This window comes from Sinohyriopsis cumingii, chromosome 10 (genome assembly GCF_028554795.1).
Source record: "Sinohyriopsis cumingii isolate HCF-2022 chromosome 10, ASM2855479v2, whole genome shotgun sequence".
NCBI lineage: Eukaryota > Metazoa > Mollusca > Bivalvia > Unionida > Unionidae > Sinohyriopsis > Sinohyriopsis cumingii.
Genome location: NC_142970.1, coordinates 28,025,269 through 28,050,115, shown reverse-complemented (window position 1 = coordinate 28,050,115; position 24,847 = coordinate 28,025,269). Strand labels below are relative to the sequence as shown.

The following is a 24,847-nucleotide window of genomic DNA, read 5'->3' as shown; positions in this document are numbered from 1 at the left end:
TCCCTAAATTGCAAGGACAGTGGCATTGTCTTGATAAATAACAACAGTGAAACCATATATATCTCTTGGTGAACCGTCGTTTAGATGAGACGACATTAGCTATGAGTTTTAATGACAAAGACTTACAGAAGGGTTTATTGTTTATCGAGTCAACAAACGTTTAATTGAATGTAACCACACATCCCATGTATATTGTTACGTGAATACATCGTTAACACGCGTTTCCATACATATAACACCTTCATGATAATCAGGTATGGGTTACATCTCATACTTGATATCGACCTATCCAAGGGGGGAGACCATAACACAAATTAGGTCAAAAGCTTCATTCGCATCTGATCTGGCATTTTAACAGAGATAACATATCTGGTACCTGCAGTTGACTTCAGTCGACACACATGACTATCTCACCTTTGGTCTCGCCAGCTTTTCCATCTGAAGGCTCGTATTACAAGTAGACATTGTTAAAGACTCATACACTGCAAGAACCAAAGTACGTTATTTGCTTCGATTGCTGAGCGGTAAGGTAAGATTTTAAAATTTGTCAGTAGCATTTTCTTTAAGAATCCAAACACGTTTTCTTCATAAATTGTTTAATTTATATTTTTGGAAAGCAATATACTAAATATAGGATATTAAAACTGCAAGTACAATAAGGCGAAGTTTTGAGGCGTACTTTGTATAACTGCATCATGACAGCATTTGCGTGTAGTCGTAGAAACTCACTTGTATAATATAGCAGTTATTGTCCAAATTTCCGTCCTCACGTTCCATCACCGCCTCCTAATATCCTTTGCAAAGTAGAGTCTTGTATTTTAAAAACGTTTTCATTTGCATTGCCTTCGTAAATTGGCTGGCAGGTTTTATATACGACAACGATAACGATGTTGATACTGAAATTGCCTGACTAATACATCTTCCCTTATTTCTTCGCTGTCATTCCATCCACTAACCTCATCCCTTTACCCAGCCCTACATATTATTCAAATTTCAATGCCTTTTCTGTGACAGAAGACTAACACTATGATGGCAAATATTCATTCATACAATATGCAATTACATACAAATGCATTCCGACTCCGCACGCGCACCCATTATGAAGTACAGGAATGTACATACATGCATAATCATTCATTTAGCAGTGCAATTACACACACTCATTGGCACATACCCATTCAAGAGTGTAATTGCATGCAGAAACATTCTGATTATGCATACATGCTTACGCATCATTGCATTACATATATATGGGTGGGTTTGCCTTAAGAAACGTCTCATGAAGAAAATTTAATTTTTACATTAAAATATGTACATTTCATGAAAATGACTTTATTAAATGGCAGTCAATTTATGTCGTCTGTCCACTTTTATCTGATTTATCTCGCAAGTAAGAGTTTGTACGAGTTAATTACTGACATAGGTATAATGTTCACTTGCTGGTTACCATGGAAGCTTGGTGTTAAGAAAATATCAAGAAGACATTTTGTATCTTCCATGTATTTTTAGTTGGCACTGACTCTCCATGAGCTATTAACTCAATTAAATTGATATTATGCATGTTTAGTACTATAAGATTGCAGGAAGCAATGTTTTAATTTATTATAAATAACAAACAATGAATCGTAGCAACACACGAGGAAGAAATCTAACTTATTTTATAGCAAACTCGTATTGTGTGTACGCCCTTGATGCAATATATAGCCAATATCGCATTATAGGTTCACCATTGATGCAAGCCACAGTGTATCTTTCATCATAAATACGTCCTTGATAATCTCACATGATAAATATATCCATAGTCTATATCGTATTATTCATTTACCATGGATGCAAGTTATGGCCTATCGCATAATTCAGTTACCCTTCATTTAGGTTATAGTCCATCATTCATTATAAATCCATCATTGAGGCAAGATATATTCTAACTCTCAGTAAAATTACACCATAAATGTAAGATATAGTATATCTCTCCTTATAAATTAACCCTTGATGTAAGCTATAGTATATCTCTCCTTATAAATACACCATAGTCTATCTCTCCTTATAAATACATCCTTGCTGTAAGTTATTGTATATCTCTCATTACAAATACACCCTTGATGTATGATATAGTATATCTCTCCATAAAAATACAACCTTGATATAATGCATAGTCTATCTCTCCTTATAAACACACATTGATGTAAGATATAGTCGATCTCTCCTTACAAATACAACCTTGATGTAAGCCATTGTCTGTCTCTTCTTATAAATACACATTGATATAAAGTATAGTCTATCTCTCCTTATTTATAAACCCTTGATGTAAGCTATAGTCTATCTCTCCTTATAAATGCACACTAGATGTAAGGAATAGTCTATCTCTCACTGTATATACACTTTTGATGTAATGTATATTCTATCGCTCAGTTTAAATCCAAATTTGGTGTAAACTATAGTCTACATATTTTATCTGGTATTATGAAACAATAATAATACAACAATAATAATAATAACAATAATAATAACAATAATAACAATAATAATAATGATCATAATAATAATAAAACGATGAGAACTTCGTGGAGCGCCTAATTTTTAGGGGCTTGAAACCATTTACAATATTTGATAAGTCATGAATACAGAGACATTGACAAGATTGCAAAAAAAATAAAAAACATAAAAATACAAAAAAGTATTCTGAAAATAAAGAAGTAAACATTATTAAGATCTTAAATATGTTCTTGTAGTCGAAAGACGTGTACGTCTGAAGGGCACTCTTGAATGAGATAACAGTGCCCTTGTGTCTAACATCTAAGTGCAATTAGTTCCGCGTAGCTGGGTCCTCTGGCACAAAAGAACGTTGTTCTTATAACTTCTGTTAAGCAGTGGGAACGAAACTTTTAAGTGAACGAAGAGGAGAATACGTTTTTAGATGTGCCGTATACATGGGTAACGTCAGATATGTATATTGGAATGGAGCCAGTCAACAAAATAAAGCATGTTGAACACATATTTTGTTTGATTCTAGATGGAGCAGGTAGCCAGTAAACTTTTAAGTCTAATGAGGCAGGATTTTCAGCACATCTTTGCAAGTTATTGAAACAGGTTTATGTGTTCGTTTGTTTGTTGGATTGATTTTCAATAAATGTTTGGCCATTTGTCAGCCACGGAATAACACAACAGTGTTAAAACATGGTATTATAGGGTTAGTTGGCCAGAATCTAGATTTATCAGACTACTGGCAAATATTTCATCTAATCCAATTGCTGGAATGTAAACTAAGTTTAAGTTCACACTTAATTTCTATTGTTAAAATTCAAGTCTAATTTAACATGATCCAAATCTCAACAAAGATGAGTACGTTATCGCCTTCCTCTTTATCAAACAATAACTCAGCCAAAACATCAACGTGAAGGCCATCGGTTGCATCTCACACATCTGACATATAACTAACGATAAAGAAGTTATTAGGATTACTCGACAATCCACATTGTAATGGTGAAACAAATTGTGAGTAACTTCGCAGTACATTCTGTCGTGGTCAGCGTGACACGTACACATTAATTATGACGCATGCAGTAGTCTCACATTACATTCCTCGCTGCAAGGGATAGGATTTGCTTTATTTGGGGCATGAATTGAATTTTAATTAGAGTCCTTTCTATCACGGTTTGAAACATATGTCAATTTACGGTTAAGTATAGGAAATGACTCGGTTGAGAGAAGCCAGAGCAAGGTTTGAAAAATTGTATGCAATTTGAAAGAGAAGTTATAAAATGATATTGTCCAGGATAGTTATTAATAAAGGCGGAGGATTTTTTTTTAAAGTGTTCCGTGGATACAGAAAGTAATCCTGATTGACTAAGCTGTGATATGTGTCACTAGACATAATTCAAAGTTTCAAAAGTAATTTCCCTTAAGAGTTTAGTTAGTCTAAGTTCTAAAGGAAGTCATAATTTAACTCCAAAGAAAAATTAATAAGTAAATCGTCGCGTTACATAAATCGTCCGAGAAACAGGGTCTACAAATCTGAGACACCTGAAACCAGATAAAAGACAGTGGAAATGCACATATGTATTATTTCAATAACATTTAGTATTTTTTCTGGGGTCAGAAAATAAGTGTGCGTCAGAGATCTGGAATGATATATGATTCATGTATTGTAAGAATGTCAAATAATATTTCGTTGATATGAATGATTTTGGAAATCCTGGTCATTCACATGACCGGCTTCAAGTATCGTAGAAAATTCCATACATTTCTTCTGACACGAAATGTGAGAAGTAAATTAACTATTTGATGATTTTTATTATTATGATGATAATTGTTTCTTCTATGTCTGAAAATATGTCAATGAAACGCTAATTAGCAAAGTAACGTAGTGAGGACAAGGATTGAAGTCCATTAATTCATTTGTCTAATTAATCTGTGAATTCTTTTCAACCGAGAATCTAGGGTGTTAGCATTAGGGAAAGTGTATCGACAAGCATAGTTCAGTTAGTGATTTACAACCCACCGGGGCACAGTAATATTTATGAAAGAGACTTAAATTTGGCATGGTTCAAGTAAGAATCCAGTAGCTGCTAAAAAAAACATAAATTCGTGTTAATATGTTGATTGTTTTTTATATAGCGATCTAACCATTGCTCAGTTATTTTGAATTGCGATGATACATCTGACAAAAAAGAGCAGAATATTGTTTGATCCCATAAGAAAAAGAAATGGACCCGTATTTCAGTTGGATGTTTGGTTTTTCTTTAAAGGAGAATAATAGCTCCATGCCTGTAATTTACAGTAGGGAAGAACACAACCAGCATCCAAGACTGCTGATGACCCAAAGAGAGAGAGAGAGAGAGAGAGAGAGAGAGAGAGAGAGAGAGAGAGAGAACGAAAATAAATAAGACAAAGACGACCTATACAAAATAATGACTTGGAAAAGACAGAAGGCAACTAGGTGATGCTGACATACCGGCAGCTTGAGTTCAATCAGTCACTCGATGACATGATAAAATTTTGTGTTATGGTGTAACAGAATGGCTAATTCAACTTCACATACATTCTCTAACTCCATATCTAAGAGAAAGTAAATCGCTAATATATCATATTCGACTTCATGTTGATTATTTAATTGATTAAATTCTTATATTTACAAACTGGTGATCGTGTTATTATATTATATATCTATGAACGGTTTACTTTTATTCTTTCCTTTAATTTCATATTTTAATATATTGTTTATTAGACCCGGTGAATATCACCGTGGTTGATCATCTGGATAACGTTGATAAAAAAGATAGGAAGATGGGGATCTCCAACATCATCCCTCACGGTGATACACATACTTATCAAATACACGCTCAATCCAGCATACGCCCATGCAACCACACACATTCTTACAGACAAACCTGTTGGTAAGGATATACAGTAAGGCACATACACTTGCATGCATACGCCCAAAGCGTGATATACTCCCACTTGCTTGGACACGCATTGCCATATAAATCAAGCGCTTTACGTGCTTTATGATGATTCTTACACATCGTTCTTCTACCTTGATAACGGCTTATAAATTAACAAAGTAGTAGTTTTAGTAGACATGGTATAAGAAGCAGCGGTACTATTTTTGCTGTCATTCTGGTTTTGAAAACATCAACAGATCCACTGTTTTTAAAATCTAACCACTTCTATAAAAGTGTTATGCATATCTATATTTTTGTAACTCCTGGTACATGATTTTTTAGAAACCTTTTCTAACGTTATAGTCAGGGCTGTAGTCTATCCCGAATAATTTTAATTAGTTGTACCTACGTCACACGAATCTGCTCTGAGCATAATAGTGCAATGGATATATGAATAGATGTTTACGTATGTTGTGACAATTATTGCTAATCGTAATAATGTTTTAATGACACTTATGGCTTAATTTCAGAGTTGCGGACTGGAAGTTGACGTTTCTAGAAAGACTCTACAACTTCTTTCTTTTCGGCTAGTCCATATCAATAAGCCAAAATGATGCAAAATAAGTAGAGTATGCTACCACGTGGAGTGTATTGCTAAATACAAGCGCAATGCATGTTGTATATGAGGAGAGAATTAAGCAACGAGATTCATGTTTTTTGTCTGCAGACTTATTTTAAGTTGTAATTATATATTATTCGAGAGGTGAAATATTTGTTTGAACTGTTCAGTGAAACAGAAATTGCTGATTGTTTTGGACTATACTATTATTCTCGAATGGTTTGATTTATTATGAGGAATACTGACGACACCATCTTGACACCGTCACGATTCTTGGTGGATCAGTACATTTCCGGTTTTGAAATTTAAATAGTACTCTTCAATCATTTAGGACCTTATATAATGTTTTCATAATCCTGTCACATTTTTATTTATGACTTTGATAATTAAATTGGTCGTTAATGTTTACACAACTTGTTGCATTTTTGCTTCTTTCTATTATTAGTTTGCGACCATAGTGTCGTAACAATTAGTATTTTGAGATTCTTGATTTACTCCAAAGGTGAAGAGCTTGACAACGAGGCCGGCATGTATTGTAATTCACATAAACATCATGGGATATAATTGGAGGACATAGGGTTTTTGAATGACCAGACCGACCTAATGTCTGATTAGTTAGTGTAACCACGTAATTGTGTGTCTCAGTTCAAATCATTCTGGAATGAATACGAGTCTCTCAATTGTATTACGACTTAGAAATCAGTATAAGAGGATTGTTACGTTAAATTAGGCATTTTTAGTGGTACCATTAATCTTGGTAGTTATCTAGGTATATTGAGAGGCATCCGTTTATTTAATTCAATAATTAGTTGGAATTACAGTGCTCGAAATATTTTAGATTAATTAGAATAATAGGAGCCACGGATATACTGTGAATTCCGTTAAAGACAACTTAGGGTTATATCATAGTAATTTTTAACACATCAGCACACTAAATGGCCTCAGTCTGAATACCATTGTAACCCGTTCGAATTGCTCAATACTTCTGAAATTGACTTTAAAACAATTGAACGGTAAGAGTGTTATTCAATGCATTTCTTTTTTTAAATAATTTCTTTTTTCTATCTAGGGAAATATTTTTTTTCAATCATGCAAAATGTGTTGAGTCGAACTGTACATATTAATCCCAGCTCGCTCGACTCACTCCCCCCCCCCCCATCTATCTTATTTCGTCCTCAGCTAAGCCTTTCAGTGTACAACAATACTAGATATTGACCTAGAAATACCATGCATTTGTAAGGATAGATAAGACTTGAATGCAAACACTATTTGCAACAAATGTAACCATAATAAAGGTATACGTGTAATTTCTCGCACATTACAACAATGTGACATTGATTTTACTAAACGCTGAATGAGCAGAAATGCTAATATTTGCACGTATCCTGCTCGTTAGAACGTTTGTAGTGGTAACATTCCCAATTTCCTTCTAGTGACAGTATGTCGCTTTATCTTTAAGTTCCTCACCTATGAAAGCAGTAATTAGCCGTACCTGGGACATCGTAAAGTTCATTCCAGTTTTTGGAAAAAATGTCAATAAGATGAAAGTAATTCGAAACTTCACAGTTGTTAGAATTCGGGTCTAATTTGGACTTAATTTGATTTTCATTCTTCTTAGTATGACGAAGTAACTTTAAAATAAATAACTTTTTATGGTCCAATAAAGTTAGAGATGCGTTAAATTATTTGCACAGATTGCAGAATCTAAAAGCGTTTATGCTCGTTCTTTTCCGTTACTCTACATTGTTCCTGTATAAGTACGGCAAAAACGAATCGACAAACGAATGTAACAGTGATATACCTGATGAATATTGATTCCTTCAAAACTATCTTCATCATGGTAACATTAGCGGCTAATAATAGAGACATCAATCATTGAAATGAAGAGCTCTTATCTTTAACTCTCCTAGGTGGACTTGAATTTATTTGATGTAGACATTCAAAGCACATATGAAAACAAGACTTTGTTTTGTTTCACAAGCAGTTAGGAGTTTCACACAACACAAAGATACATTTATAATCAAAGCCTTACTGCAAAACAGACTTCCAAAATTCACAATAGGATAAGCGATAACAAGGACGAAAGCAACATTTAAAAAAAACATTGTTCCTATAATGCATTGTGGGTAAAAATGCTGGAAGGGATGAATGGGACTGGTATCAATTGGTCCTTACGCAAAATGCTGAGAAACTATTAGAAATCACTATGTTGTTATGCGTCTGCGTAGCCTATGTTTCTGTCTAGGCTATGGGATTGTCTGGTGCATATGTTTCTGTCTAGTATATAGATCTGCCTAGTGTATGTTTCCCCCTAGTCTAAGTTTATGCCTAGTATATGTGTCTGTCTAGCCTATGTGTCTGTCAAGTCAATGTGTCTCCCTTGTCCATGGCTGCTTAGTGTATATGTCTGACTAGTCTATGTTTCTGCCTGGTCTGTATCTGTCTAGTGTTTGCCATATCAGCTTGTCCGCCTAGTCCATATGTCTGCCTAGTTTATGTGTTAGCTTTGTAGTTATACATTTCTATATGTCTGCCTATTTTAAGCACCCTTCTTTGTCTGACTAGTCTATGTGTCGGTCTAGTATATGTATGTGTCAGGTCAATTAGTCCGCCTAGTCCAAATGTCTACCTTGTCTTTGTATCTTTCTTTGTCTGACTAGTCAATGTATCTTTGTTTGACTAGTCTATATGTCTCTCTAGCATATGTACAGTATGTGTTAGGTTAATTTTTCCGCCTAGTCCTTATGTCTGACTAGTCTTTATGTTTGCCTAGTTTATGCCTGCATGTTTCGTTGTCTGACTAGTTAATGTGTCTACATTGTCTATGTTTCTAATTATCTGTGTTTCTTTAATGATTAAATATGATTATGTTGAAATTAAAAGATAATATTAAAATGCACATATGATTATTATTTTGTTGTCAATAATCTTTGTATTCGTATTTTAGCAAAGCCATGATTCAAAACGGTTACGAAGGTAGTCAGATGTAATTCGACCATGAGGATGATTAAATGAAACGGAGGACACAATTCAGCTGAGCACATGATGAATCTGATTCGACAATACATCATATTCAAGCGCTCCAACAAGGTCGTGTGAAATTCACTGAAGATAGATTATAATATCTGAATGTGGATTACCATAAAGGTCGATATGTTTTGAATATATTCATACAAATGGGATTAATGCCGTTGTCTTTGACTTTACTTACCCTACTGTGGGTATATTCGGCAGGTAAGAATTTGTATCGAGAACATGATTCAACATTTTGAACTGGTGACATGTATGTAAGCATGTATGTATACATGTATACATGTATGTATGTATGTATGTATGTATGTATGCATACATGTATATATGTATGTATGTATGTATGTATGTATGTATGTATGTATGTATCTTTGTATGTATGTATGTATGTATGTATGTATGTATGTATGTATGTATGTATGTACGTATAGGATAATAGCACGTACGCACACTCATCACTATGTAGAATCGACTAAAGGTTAAATCCCAAAAATATCAAGGTAAAAATAGTGCATAGTGGTAATGACTTTTAATGCGACTCTATCGTCTTAATCAAACAGAAAAGAACAAATGCTCAGAAATTTTGCAAAAATTAACAAATAACGTAATTACCTAGAACACAAAATGAAAATATAAAAATAACTTAGAGTATTGCGAATAAAATACAAAATAGTCCAAAGTGTTATGTCACTAATCGCAATGAATAAGGCGCTGAAGGTGATGTGTTTGTTGCCATGGTTGTATTAATGTATCGTTCGCCTAAAGATATGCTAATAGTCTTGAAATTAATCAAACTAATATAAACCAATATATCTTTGTCTGAATTCACTATAATTCAAAAATAATATTTCTGTCTAAGAATATTATTAGACATTTTGTAATATAAAAGTTTAATATTTTTAATAAAAAATTAGACCTAAATTAAAACAATGAGCGCAACAATAAAGATGATCTGCATTTGATGTTACCACAGCAATTAATAATTTCACAAGTAGACAAGATTATACGAAAAACTAAGGAACACAACTATAAATAGGATGTAATGATCATTCCTAGAAGAATCTAAGCTGTCCCTTAAATTATAATAAATAACGTGAGAAGCATCATGTATGACTGGGTATTCACGGGGCATACAATAACGTAGAGACAGCTCAAAATAAACATCATTATCTATATTAATAATGATTATAAAATTTAACGAACGCTCGTAGAATTATATTCACTATTCATTATTTGTTTGCGAAATATAACACAACATCAATGTCGCTATTCAGGTATATAGTGAATTTTAATTTCAACTAGGTCAGGTTAAAAATACCATTATAAATAACAATAAAGACCTTGCCAATGAAACTTAAGTCCGTAGTTAAAAAAGTTATACATATATATATATATATATATATATATATATATATATATATATATATATCATCCATGAATTAGTGCAACAGATAAGATCTAATTAAAAAATAAGGAAAAGTCAATTTAATTAATGTGATTGATTGATGTAAATATGTCTTTCACGATTCTGTGATTATAGGCAAATTAATAATTTTGTTTCTTTCCCAATAAAATTTGATGTATCAACGTGCTCGTGTAAGTATCAAATTGAATATGTCGTTCTCGGTAACATGTGCGTTGACAGTATTTCTGAGTAACACAATCCTATATTCCTACATTGTGTTTTCTTTTATCTAAAGTACTATTTTATCTGAATTTGACAAAACACGAAAAAAGTCAAGCCATAAACAAATTTCAAACTGTTCAGTCGAGATATACACAAAACTATTTTCTACAAGCTATATATATATATATATATATATATATATATATATATATATATATATATATATATATATATATATATATATATATATATATATATCACACTGGAATAACTTATGTGTATCAAACTCATAAAGACTTTTACACTCTATGAATATTCAACTAATATATAATAAAAAGACTTTATTTTGTATATTAAAAAAATAAGATAATATAAATTCAAGTTGGAATTTGTGGATATTCAGCTTAATAATAATATAAAGAATGGCATACTTATGTTTCATTCATAGATAATAAAAAACTGGCCTAATGTATGCGTGTTGAAATTCTAGGACTAATAGTGGTGTTTATATTTTTCAGGAAAAATTCTTCAATCACGGCGTTATCATTAATTCTGCAAAATGTGACTTTTTCTATAAGGGTGCATTCTTTTTAAATACAAATTATTTTAGAATTGTGATTATAAGTTAAATATAAACAATTAACATTTGGCCTCTACTGAATGATAGGTAGCTGTTAGTGCTATAAACAGTGTACAAACTAATACCATAACCAATACACAGTTTTCTAGCTTACACAATATACATACCTAATAATCACACACACACACACACACACACACACACACACACACACACATATATATATATATATATATATATATATATATATATATATATATATATATATATATATATATATATATATAATCACAGTAATCAATAAAGGTGATAATACCGTAAACTTTATATATAATCTGTAATAATAACACAATGCCCTATATACTTACTACTACTGTTTACCAAACATAACTAACACCATACCCTGTACACCAACTTCTACTGTAGACAATACATGTATTAATAAATACACTATGTACATACTATTACCGTAGACAATATATGTAATAATGCCATACCCTATATACATACTATCACTGTAGACAATATGCATAATAATGCCATAACTTATATGCATACTGTTACTGTAGACAATATACATAATGATGCCATATCCTATAAGCATACTATTACTGTAGACAGTATACATCATAATGCCATCTCTTATATGCATACTATTACTGTAGACAATATACATCATAATGCCATCTCTTATATGCATACTATTACTGTAGACAATATACATCATAATGCCATACCCTATATGCATGCTATTACTGTAGACAGTATATATCATAATGCCATCTCTTATATGCATACTATTACTGTAGACAATATACATCATAATGCCATACCCTATTTGTATGCTATTACTGTAGACGATATACATCATAATGCCATACCATATATGGATACTACTACAGATGACGTAAAAGAAATATACAGTACATATCTTTATATAGATAAAATACAGAAGAACTTGAACAAAATGTTCGTTTCTGATCTGAGATAACAATGCAATACAAATGCCAGCAGTATATATATCCTTATCCGAAAACAAAATACATAATCAATAAAGATATAAAAATGAATTTGTTTATAAAATGTTGCTAAAGATTCCACTGGTGTGAACAAATTATACATAAATATCGATTAAATATAGATTTGAAATGAGCTTAAATGCTTGTTTTTTTAAATATTGGAAGACTGTTTTGCATAACTGCATACATATTGTTATATTATGGTGCATATTTATACGCAATAAGGACTTACACCGAGCATCCGCACCTTTCAGAATCATGCGAGTTAGGTGACACGTCTGGATTAGTAAAGAATGGAACGACATGTTCCCAGACAGATTACGGTAGCAACTGTGATTGTTATGACGCTATTGAAGAATTCAGTTGCTGCCAATCGTGTGTCTTTAAAGTCACACAAATTCCCGGTGAGTACGGTCATAACAACAGTATTTAATGAAATATTATTATATGTTCATTTTGGTCCCCATTAAGTTTCACATTGCCATCATATTGCAGCATTCTACGATACTGAACACCTTGATATCGTACGCACGTGCACGACACGTGTACAAAAGATAGTATAGTGTATTAGGAACTACCTTGCTTACAAACCATGTATACTCATGTGGTAGATAGAAACTTCAGGTTTTAATTGAATAAATTTGTTTTAAATGAACTGAAGCAGCTGTTTCATATATCTTTAAGTAGAAATGATCACGTGGACAATGTGGAGGAGTATAATTAGTCAAACAAGCAAATAAATGAACGCAATATTTGCAATATCCATAACAGGCGTGAGACGGATTATTTTAAAATAGTGTTTTGATCATTTAACGTGAGAGATACAGTATTGAAAATATCATGCTTCTCTTTTAAACATATACTTGGGAGAAATATTCGTAACTTTAATGGAATAGTTCAGACTATGAGCATTACTCTCTCAGGTAAATACAAATAGCATAGAAAAGCATACTGTGGGCAAGGGGTATAGCATATCGATCAGAGACGTGGCATTTTATAAGTTTATTTACTAAATTAGTGGAAACAAATGCAACTTTGGTAGAAAAGTAAAGGTTTCATGCCAATAAGCAAAGATGAGGATAAATTCATTTTTCCACTGGCTGAAGGGACGCTGATACGATATACAGGTCATAACATACTTAGGTCCCTGCTGAGAGCATGCAAGTAACAAGGCATGAACGTGTCTTCGTTACCTGCTAAAAAGAATGGCTAACAATATGCTTACATTTTTGCGTCTTGAATATCCTCAGAATGTACTTTATTATTTCTGCAAATTCGGATTATATAGGCTATTTAATGGGTTCTAAACTGTATTAGACACTGCGAAATTGTACTGTAATTTCGACTATATTTCCAACTGCAACAAAATAAATTATACCTACCGCACTAAGAATGAAATAAACGTGATATTCCTAAGTATCGTGTTCATATTACAATTGAAAGAATTCATATTTTCACACAATAATATTCCAAACATTCAATGAACGAACAGAAACAGACATGCACCAGAGTCAGACCTCGACCCACCTTGTCCATTTCAAAGGTGCTTCGTTGGAATTGACACAGCCAAATCAAATCTGTAATCAGAGTAGTTAAGTAGTTGAGATGCATCGATACAAAACAGACAAATTAAATTCATTCCGGACAAAATGGAAACGTTCATGTAATGCGCATTCATTCACAACATGACTACATTCCACTTTTAAGTAGACCAGAATGAGTATTATATTTTACACTTCTGTCAAGCCCTTGACTAGGTACAGAGGATGATTGGCAGTGCTATGTGAGCATTGATATTGATATTGTGTATTGATGAATATACAGCTGTGAATTTCTTTTTTCTTCATTAATTTGTTTCTTGTGGTGAATATTGTTGATACTTAAGCTTATGTAGAATAAACAAATGAGTATATAATAAAAAGGCTTCTGCATTTGTATGGGAAAATATGAACTATTTTTCTCGGGTGACAAATGCACTCCCGTAGAAACATATATATATATATATATATATATATATATATATATATATATATATATATATATATATATATACTCAAATGGTCGAGTAAGATATAATAAATCAGTTGGACTTTAGGTCACGATCACTGGCTCAAGGTTAAGGAAGATGAAGATGAAGTGAGTAGTCTTTACGTGGAGTTAGGGTATAGGGTGTACTATAGTGAATAGTCTTGACGTGGAGTTATGGTAGATGGTGTAATAAGGTGGGTAGTATTGTCGTGGACTTAAGGTAGAGGTTGTAACATAATGGGTAGTCTTCACGTGGAGTTAGTGTATAGGGTGTAATATAGTGAGTAGTCTTGACGTGGAGTTAGGGTAGAGGGTGTAATATAGTGGGTAGTCTTGGCGTGGAGTTAGGGTATAGGGTGTAATATAGTGGGTAGTCTTTACGTGGAGTTAGGGTAGAGGGTGTAATATAGTGGCTAGTCTTAACGTGGAGTTAGGGTCGAGGGTTTAATATAGTGGGTAGTCTTGACGTGGAATTATGGTATAGGGTGTAATATAGTGAGTAGACTTGACGTGGAGTTAGGGTCGAGGCTTTAATATAGTGGGTAGTCGACGTGGAGTTAGGGTATAGGGTGCAATATAGTGGGTAGTCTTTACGTGGAGTTAGAGTAGAGGGTGCAATATACTGTGTAGTCTTGACGTGGGATTAAGGTAGAAGGTGTAACATAATGGGTAGTATTGAAGGTGAGTTAAGGTAGAAGGTGTAATATAGTTGGTAGTCTTGCCGTGGAGTTAGAGAAGAGGGTTTAATATAGTTAGTAGTTTTGACGTGGTGTTAGAGAAGATGGTTTAATATAGTTAGTAGTCTTGAAGTGGTGTTAGAAAAGAGGGTTTAATATAGTTAGTAGTCTTGACGTGGAGTTAGGGTAGAGGGTGTAATATATATGGGGTAGTCTTGATGTGGAGTTACGGTAGATAGTGCAAAATAGTGGGTAGTCTTGACGTGGTGTTAGGGTATAGCGTGTAATATAGTGGGTAGTCTTGACTTGGTATTAGGGTAGACAGTGTAATATAGTGGGTAGACTTGACGTAGAGTTAGGGTAGAGGGTGTAATATGGTGGGTAGTCTTGACGTGGAGTTAGGGTATAGGCTGTAATATAGTGGGTAATCTTTACGTGGAGTTACGGTAGACGGTGTAATATAGTGATTAGTCTTGACGTGGAGTTAGGGTATAGGGTGTAATGTAGTGTGTAGTCTGGACGTGGAGTGAGGGTGAAGGGTTTGATATACTGGTTAGTCGTTACGTGGAGTTAGGGTAGAGGGTGTAATATAATGGGTAGTCTTGACGTGGAGTTAGGGTATATGTGTAATAAAGTGGGTAGTCTTGACGTGGAGTTACGGTAGATGGTGAAATATAGTGATTAGTCTTGACGAGGAGTTAGGGTATAGGGTGTAATATAGTGGGTAGTCTTGACTTGGAGTTAGGGTAGAGGGTGTAATATTGGGGTAGTCTTGACGTAGAGTTAGCGTAGGGTGTGTAATATAGTGGGTAGTCTTGACGTGGAGTCAGGGTAAGGTATGTAATATAGTTAGTAGTCTTGACGTGGAGTTAGGATAGAGGGTGTAATATAGTGTGTAGTCTGGACGTGGAGATAGGGTAGAGAGTGTATTATAATTTATCTTTGACTGGTTTATAACCGGAACGTTTCATAGTTTATTTTCTTGTATCGTGCCAATATAATGGCAGATATGTGCCTTACTGTGTTGAGCGTAATGGCATGTATATGTCGTATTGTATACAATGTAATGACATCTATATGCCTACTGTATCCACCATAAAGGCATCGAAATACCGCTCTGAGCCCAATTTAATCGCATCTATATCCCTTGCTGCGTCGATTGAAATATCGTATATATCCCTTTCTGCGTCGAATGTATGGGCATCTATATGGTTTGATGTGTCTAGTATAATACTATCTATCTGCCTTACAGTGTCCAATTGAATGACATCTTTACCCTTATTGTGTCGAACGTAATGACATCTTTATGCCTTACTGTCCAACGTAATACACATATATTTATTACTGTGTCCAATGCAATTCAATAATATGTCTTACTGCATGAGATGAAACATTTCCGACGGTGAAACTATTTCATTTGTTTGGTCTCAACCATTTTGTTTAATTACAAATACGTGCAAATCGATTCCAAATATAATACCCTTTCTAACATAGAGAACAAATTAAAACCCTTTCAAAAAGCATAGAATGTAAACATGGGGTATTTTTAATAGACCTGAATCCTTTCCTTAAATAAAGATTTTCCTTACGATATTTACTTTTATAATTATCTTCTTTCATGAAATTACAATCTCATATGTATTTTGTGTAATGTAGTAAATTCCTGAATAGAATGTATAATAGCAAACATTAAAAACATTTTATTTAACAGTTTAAATACAATGTGCAAATGGCTAGTAAATATCACTTCTGGATGAAACCTAATTTGTTTTTTCAATAAGATTCATTTGACATTATTTTGCTAAATATTTCGCATTATGTACTTGTTTCATGTATATATATATATATATATATATATATATATATATATATATATATATATATATATATATATATATATATATATATATATATATATATATAGGGGAACATATTTGGAAATGTGAATATTGGGGACAACTACCTTAATGTTAGAGGATAATGGTACACAATTATCCTGCAGGTTGTCAGTATGGAGACATAGTGACCGGTTGCATTGTCGTCCTGTGTCCTTTAAACACCAATATTTCAATGTGCTGCTATTCGTGTCGTACAACAACAGCATCATTAACAACAACGAAACCAGTGACAAAAATAACAAATACGACGGCATCCGCTTGTTCGTCAACAGGTACGTAGTAAATAGTTATATTCATTAATTTTGTGTTTGTTTTAATACGGGCTATTTAGAATAGCTGTTTAATAAACTGAACTAGCATACAAGTCATATTTAATTATAATACTCCAATGAAAGGTTTGCGACTCTATGTCATGGCATTGAGTCAGAACCATTTAAAGCTGACATTTCATTTTGAAAACTGAAACCTTATTTTGAGACGATTCTCCTACGATTCTGAAACAGGGCAATTTTTAATTTTCTTGTAATGGTAATATGTACAGTGTATGACTAATTTGTTAAATATTACTAAAACAACTGGAAGGCAGGTGACAAACCTAAATGAAACAAGGAAGTTAATAAAATAGACACAAAAACAAACAGATTCCAACTATTATCATCAGAAGACTCTAAATAACACAGATTTTGGGGGTTTTTTAAAAACAAAAGGGGAAGAATCAAAATAACACATTCTAATTAACACAATGACAGGAATCGTAGCTAAAATAGAAGAAGCTACACAAAATAGTGAGCAGAATTTAATTAACAAATGGGAACAATACCAAAAATAAGATAAAGACAAGAATACAAATAACACAAAGACAGAAATATAAATAACATAAAGACAGAAATATAAATAACATAAAGACAGAAATATAAATAACACAAAGACAGAAATATAAATAACTTAAAGACAGAAATATAAATATCACAAAGACAGAAATATAAATATCACAAAGACAGAAATATAAATATCACAAAGACAGACATATAAATATTACAAAGACAGAAATATACATATCACAAAAACAAGAATATACATATCACAAAAACAAGAATATAAATAACACAAAGACAAGAATATAAATAATAGAAAATTGTAAATTACAAAAAGGAGAGGAATATAAATAACCAAGAAGAAAAATATAAATGACTCTATAAAGAATCTAAGGAACGCAAAAGCAGAATCTCAATAACAAACAAGGAGAAAACTAAATATAACACTAAATAAAAATCTAATCTAAATAATACATTAAGGAACTAAATAACACAAGGAGATGACTCTTCACCAGTAGATAGACAAACCGAAACTAAAAAAGAAAAAGAAACACAAACCTATAAAGAAATGTACAATCACAATGAAATATTTTATGTGCATTTTTGGTATTCCGCCTATTTTTGTCGCTTTTGCTTTCATGACAATCTTTCAGAGATTTGTTTTAATAATGTACGTTTCTGAACATAGTTTCTGCAGTTGTGTGCTGTGTGGTGTCCAAACCTAAGCAGTCCTATAGTCGTTCAACATGCATAGCAAGAAAATGTTTAAAGGCACAATAGTGCAGCTGACAAAATTTTCTCACGACCATATTGTGACATATATGTACATCAATTGGTTAAGAAATATATCAAAAGCAATTTTTTGATTAATATAAAGTACGTAGAATTTCTCATTATGAAATACGAGCTCTCAGATAACTTCGTACATATCGTAATAAATCTACTGTCTCCATTTTGAAACTCGCGCTCAGCAGTGATCGGCAGATCCCGAGAAGAATTTCTGTAACTTAAAATTGAATAAATATATGCTATATTGTGTACGCCGAAGTTGATGACGTCGAAAACGAACAGCGCAATATTTCAACAAAGGTGAGTACGATATTCTTCTGCTTCTGTTCACTTTCTTATATACTTTCTGCTATTAGAGGATTTATTGAAAACTACTTTTCTTAGCTATACTGAAGTAATTTTTTTTTGTACAAAATGATTTAAATTGATGTGCTACAGAAAATTTTGCAACGATTCGGGAGAGAGATATGTCGACCGCACGATGTTTCGTCCCTAAGAAATTTCCCAAGACTTTTCAACCGCAGCCATGGGACGATTTGATCCTAATTCATAAAACTATTGCTTAGCATATTGCTAATAGTCATTCCCACCTATCACACGGCTATTAACTGATATCAGCAATTAAAACAAAAGTCCAATGCAGCGCTACGTCGCCGAAAAAGGATGCCATTAATTAATTGTGATTAAATGTACTTTTATTAAGTAAATCAATGAACACTAATTTGAATACAAAGAAATCATACGTACCACACATTTTAAATTTCTGTAAAGGAGCCGACAATTTTTAAACGATAATTAGCACTTTGATAATAGTAATTCCAACTATTCAGACGGGTAATTACTGATGTCTGCAAATAAAAAGATGGAGACAGTAATGAGGTCTTTAATCTTATCGTATTACTTTTGATAATCATAAGCAAACCAAACCGCTAAGTCGCTGAAGAAATATATTAATATTTAGCCATAATTTAAGTCACTTTTATTAAGTTAATGAGTGCACACTAATTAGAAAGAAATTGAAAAGGCATGAAAATCAATGGTGCCACACATTACAAATTTGTATGCAAGAGTAGAAACATTTCATTCCAAACCAATTCGATCCTAGACTTTAATAACGGTATTTGGTATACTTGTGTGAAAATTTTAGATTGGATTAATTTATATTGAATAAATTTTATATTGCAACATTTCGATGGATATATTTTAGTATAGTGCTAACATAATTATAATTGTGACAATGGTCTTTTATCTTTGTGTAAAATGCCATAGGCATGTGAGGCCTCGCCAACATGCTTTTTCGTGTGATAGGCTATATATGTGGAAAATGGCAGCATTGCGTTTTATTCTGCCGGTAATCTTCCTTTCTTCAATATTTAAAAAAATGTATTTATTCATTTTATTTATTGATTGTGATAAAAATCCAACGTACGACTCCGCACTTTATATGTTAAAATTATTTTCTTTGAAGTTGGCGTTCTGTTCCTAGGATTAATCAACAGTATTATAACACACGAGACCCTAACGAGATATGAAGGACACAAGCTGTTAAATACCTTTCTTTTTCCTGCACCTTGTTTTCCATAGCTATTATATCTTTCTAACAAAGTTATATTGATTTGATAAACAGACTGATAGTCCCTATGGCACTAGAACTCTAGTGTAGTTTTATTGTTTAGTAGTATATTATAAACAAACTTGTATTTTAAAGATTAATCAACGATTAATTAACGATTAATTAATGATTTATATTGTTGATGATATGTCCAGTTTAAATCAGCTAGAACTGCATACGGCAACACAATCACTTTGTTATGTGTAAAGGTGTAAAATTTAAAAATTTAAATGGCTGACAGAGTCGTCTACCTTATATTTGTCTCAGTTGGTTTCTAGAACAAAAAGGTCATTGACCGTAGTGCACTATTATATGACTCGCACATACAGACAATAAATTAAGCTGGTCGAATTGTATTGGGGTCGAATCGTCCTTGAGGTGAAAATGTTCGACGCGAACTTTTTTGGGTTGAAATGTCTTGGAGTCAACATGTCTTTGGGTTGAAATGTCCTATACCTGGGAAAATGTAGATTTATTAGGGAATCGAGTTCCAAATCTTTAATCACATAACAATCTCGGGTGTGTTAATTTGTGACTCTCCATTAGCATAATGTTCATAAAAGTTTTAAAAATAATCATGAGTGCACCACTTGTACAACTATGAAATACGTTTAAATATTACAATTCATTACCGAGGCAAATGTTCCACATCAGCAATTATAATGTGTAACAGAGAAGACACCCACCTTATAATAAATTCAAACGTGAAGACTTTATTGTTACACAGAATTAAGAAATCAGCTTACTTTCGAGCTCGGAATGACGTTTAAGAGGGAGAGGGACAGGAAGGTAGAGTCATGGAGCAGGAATCAAAGTTCAATCGGAGTAGACGTGACGTGCAGACTGAAGACGGCAGAGTGAACTCTGCATATATTTGAAACAAGGTTGGTGACAATGAGGGTATATTTTATTTATGTCATGCAAAACAATTATGTAAATAAATGCTTGTCCTGGAATTTGAATTCAAACAAATATTTACATATAAACTTCATAAACACATGAAGGAAAGAAGTGTTCTCACAAGTGACATACAAACAAATATTTAATATTGTTAACGTCAACTTACACATTTTTTACAATTTCATTAAAACAAAATGTAGAAATTTTCTAAAACAATACATAGATAAAACAAATAAACTGTACCATCTTGCCTTAGAGTTTAGGTATTACATCATGCTAAGTAGCCTTACTGTAGTTCAATTAACAAGAAGACACATTACACCTGTACAAAATTCATACCTCTATTTAAGTCTTCCACAGCAATGTCTTCACTTGTACTTTGTCTGTTTTAAACTTGAAGCATGCGTCAAAGAGTTTCTCGAACACCACAAAATATGTTAAGATATTGCTCTGCATGTAATATCATCATAACTATCAACAAGTAAAGAGTCATAGAATGTTTTACTTTCCCTAAGTCTAGAATAACATGAAAGTGTACTATAAAATTAAATTTCCTTCATAACTTATATAACAATTTGGGTAATACTTTTATTACCTGAGCTCCATGGCATTTATTTATTCATCTCTAAGCAGATGAACAATCCAAATAATGTATGTAATAGGTATTGTACTTGATGCAATGAAAAGTTTCAAATTTCTTTAATTTTATCAGGAACTTGTATGTATTCCTTGAGCTCAAGCTTACAATTATACAATATCATAGGAAGGTACTGGGCTATATAATGTTCATTACTATGTAATATAGCAGTAAATCACACACGTGTAACTGCTACATATGAATGCAAAACTTTCTCTGTGTAGTGGGTAGCTAATTTTACAATACAGTATTTACACCCACAGCGGAATTGATTTTCCAAGTTGAAGTTGCAACTTTTGATAATTGGTTTAATTAACTGATGTTTTAATTGTTTCCATGGTATTATGATTTTAGCTTTAAAGCTTTTTGTACCACATAAAAAAACAGGGATTCTGAATGAAAAATTCGAGATCATAACAAATGTGGAGACAGGCAGCATGAAGGATCATTTGCTACATATTTTACAGTTACACCCAAGCAATATAGAATATTGTGTAAACTAAAGCTTTCCACAGCGGACACAATTTCCTATTGTACGTAGCTAATGTCAAAATCAAAGGATCTCCGTAAACATTTAAGTTAATGATAGTTCCTGAGGCGCTAGGCTTCTAATAATTCTCATTTGATCCTGCTCCTTGAGTTATATCTTCCATCTCATACCCTGTTTGTCCCCAGGTAGAGAGATAAAGCCTTTCTGATCAAGTTCCATAATGTGTGTATGTATTGTATCTACATTCTTAACGAATCATAACTTTTTATTCACTATTAGAGCAATGTTCTTTCAACATTCCACATTAATCTGACATTTCAAGTCGATTACTTCTCAAGAGTATGTGATATATAAACATGGACAACACACAAAATAATATAGACAAAAGATAAGGATTAGGAAATGCAGCTTGTTTTTCCATACAAAAAAAATATCATTATACAGTTACACACATGAATCTGTTCAAAGTACCAGGACATAAATTTCACCAAACAGTTGCGATAGCTACTATCAGTCTTGTATGGAAACCCCCAAAATGATATTTAGACGCATGTAACAAACCAAGTTTTACTTTTGTTTGGCAATCTTGAAAAGAAGACAAACAAAATAAAACATGAACAGCAACCATCAAAGCAGAAATAATATACCACTTCCAGAGCTTTATCACAGGAATAATTGTTATTCTATAAAATTACTCGTTGGCTCAGTTCATAAACATCCTGCAATAACAGACAACATGTTTACATAATTAATTCTTTTCTGCACATTTATCTTCTCTGGTGTTTATTATCAGGGTAAGTTCATAATGCATGAAGTAAATGCATGCATTACAGGATTAGAATATCTCGATTGTAGTGGCTGCACATTTTGTAAGGATCACTAACATTCTATTTCAATTTAAGCTAGAATATAAACAAGTAGGTCCCAATAATTGACTTGTTTAGTCACATCAAAAACATAGCTCAGTAATGATGATGTAACATAGACATGGTTCCCAATAATTAACTGAAGTTGAAACAAACATTTAGTACAGTATATAATTCCACATACTTAAATACATTACTAAATTAAGTGCCACTGTTAAATTACTCCCCTCTCTATATCGATATATCGCTCTTTCTCTACATCGACATCCAAATTTTTTAATAGGATGGAGACTATTTCTATCAAAACGATTTCGATGGAAAAATAACTGACCACTGAAATAAATATATATCAGGCTTATCAAATTTTCTGCTGTTGACTTCACTTTCAATTAAAGCTTTTTAAGCGACTATTATATATTTTACAAGTGTTTGTCTGCATAATGTTTGGTATTTTCGCAACGCTTTAAGCACTATTGGCTCTATCGTACGGAAGAAATCAAAAGCTAAGTGACTTTCCGAAGGAGACACCAAGGCAAATGACCGAGGGTGATGTGGACTGAGGTATCAAACCCGCTGCCCTTGAAATGTTTTTAAAATACACAATGTGACAAAATTGTTAAGGATTTAGTTATTAAGAAATGTACATCTTTACAATGTACCCTAAGTAAAAAAGTACATAAATAATTTTTATGTATAATGAACACCTATTCATTCAGAGAACAGAATGTATATGAAAAAGGATATCGCGCTCATGACAATGAAGCATAACATTCACAATGGTATTCGTTTACTTATATTTCATTGCAATATATTACTGGATTTTAAGAATCTGTTTCAAAAAATATTTTTAATTATACTTGCGAATTGACATCTAAATTACTACTATCAGTTCCCATCTACACCAGAGACACGTGGCTTTCTGCAAATATACAGGCGATTTTCATGACACATGTATAATTAATAATGGCTATATTAACATGGCAAGTTTTATCAGCATTTTGTAAGCTTTATTTTTCTTCTGTACATTTAGAGCTGAGTGGACAGATGCGAGGAGATTGTTAACTGTGAATTGCATGTTGCGTATAACTATGGAAACTGCATAGAGAAGGCATCTTGGGACATGAAACACAATTTCAAAATACAGGCATCACTGGTACTCCAAGTACTGATTACCAGTAATAACACGTGTCAGGAAATAGAGGGTAGAGACAAATAGCAGTGACCACCAGTTTAGTAAGCACAGTATTCTGGAACCTATTTGTGAAACCATAACAAATGGAGTAAATATTACACATTTTGTGCATCAGGTGGTATTTGTTGTTCTTATAAAAGTGGGGATTCTACATATTTGCACATTTTGTAAACTAAACTTTGTCAGCAGTGCATTTCTTACATTACTGGTATCAGCCACTAAAAATAATAAATTAAACAATTACACGAAAATTGTAATTATTACCTTCCTGATTCAAAAGCAAACACTTTAGATACTCAATGTGTCATGATTCTCTCTGTGTACCGCAAGGACCGGTCAAGGTGTTGATATTACGCACGTTGATGTAGCGACAATATATTTTGCATGTTTGAGTACATATGCAGCTACATTATTTTGTAATAAATAAACTTTCAGTTGTTTATAATTTGTATATATTTCTTTGTTCTGTATTAGTTAAATAAATACTTACAACCGACGTTTTTACTTTTAGCAAGTTAGCAAGTTATATTATGGTAACAACCCTGACATGTTTTAACACAAATAAACTACCTTGATTGCAGACCAAGCAATACCATAACAATGGCAACTGCTAGCCCTTATGCTCTCATAACACATAACTTCATTTACCATCATAACTAGAGATCTTTTCAATAATGTTGTCAT

At 32.7% G+C, this 24,847-nt stretch overlaps 1 protein-coding gene across 2 annotated transcripts in view; it reads left to right on the top strand.

The window, feature by feature from the left end:
* Positions 1-382: 382 nt before the first annotated feature.
* The window catches only part of LOC149789813 (adhesion G protein-coupled receptor G2-like), a 58,479-nt gene continuing 34,014 nt past the window's right edge, over positions 383-24,847 (top strand). For both annotated transcript variants that reach the window (XM_089971805.1, XM_089971804.1), the window contains exons 1-4: positions 383-529; positions 8,951-9,237; positions 12,514-12,663; positions 16,967-17,134. In XM_089971805.1, coding sequence (XP_089827931.1) covers positions 9,180-9,237; positions 12,514-12,663; positions 16,967-17,134 — 376 coding nt within the window. In that variant the 5' untranslated portion in view covers positions 383-529; positions 8,951-9,179. The remainder of the gene's footprint in view (positions 530-8,950; positions 9,238-12,513; positions 12,664-16,966; positions 17,135-24,847) is intronic.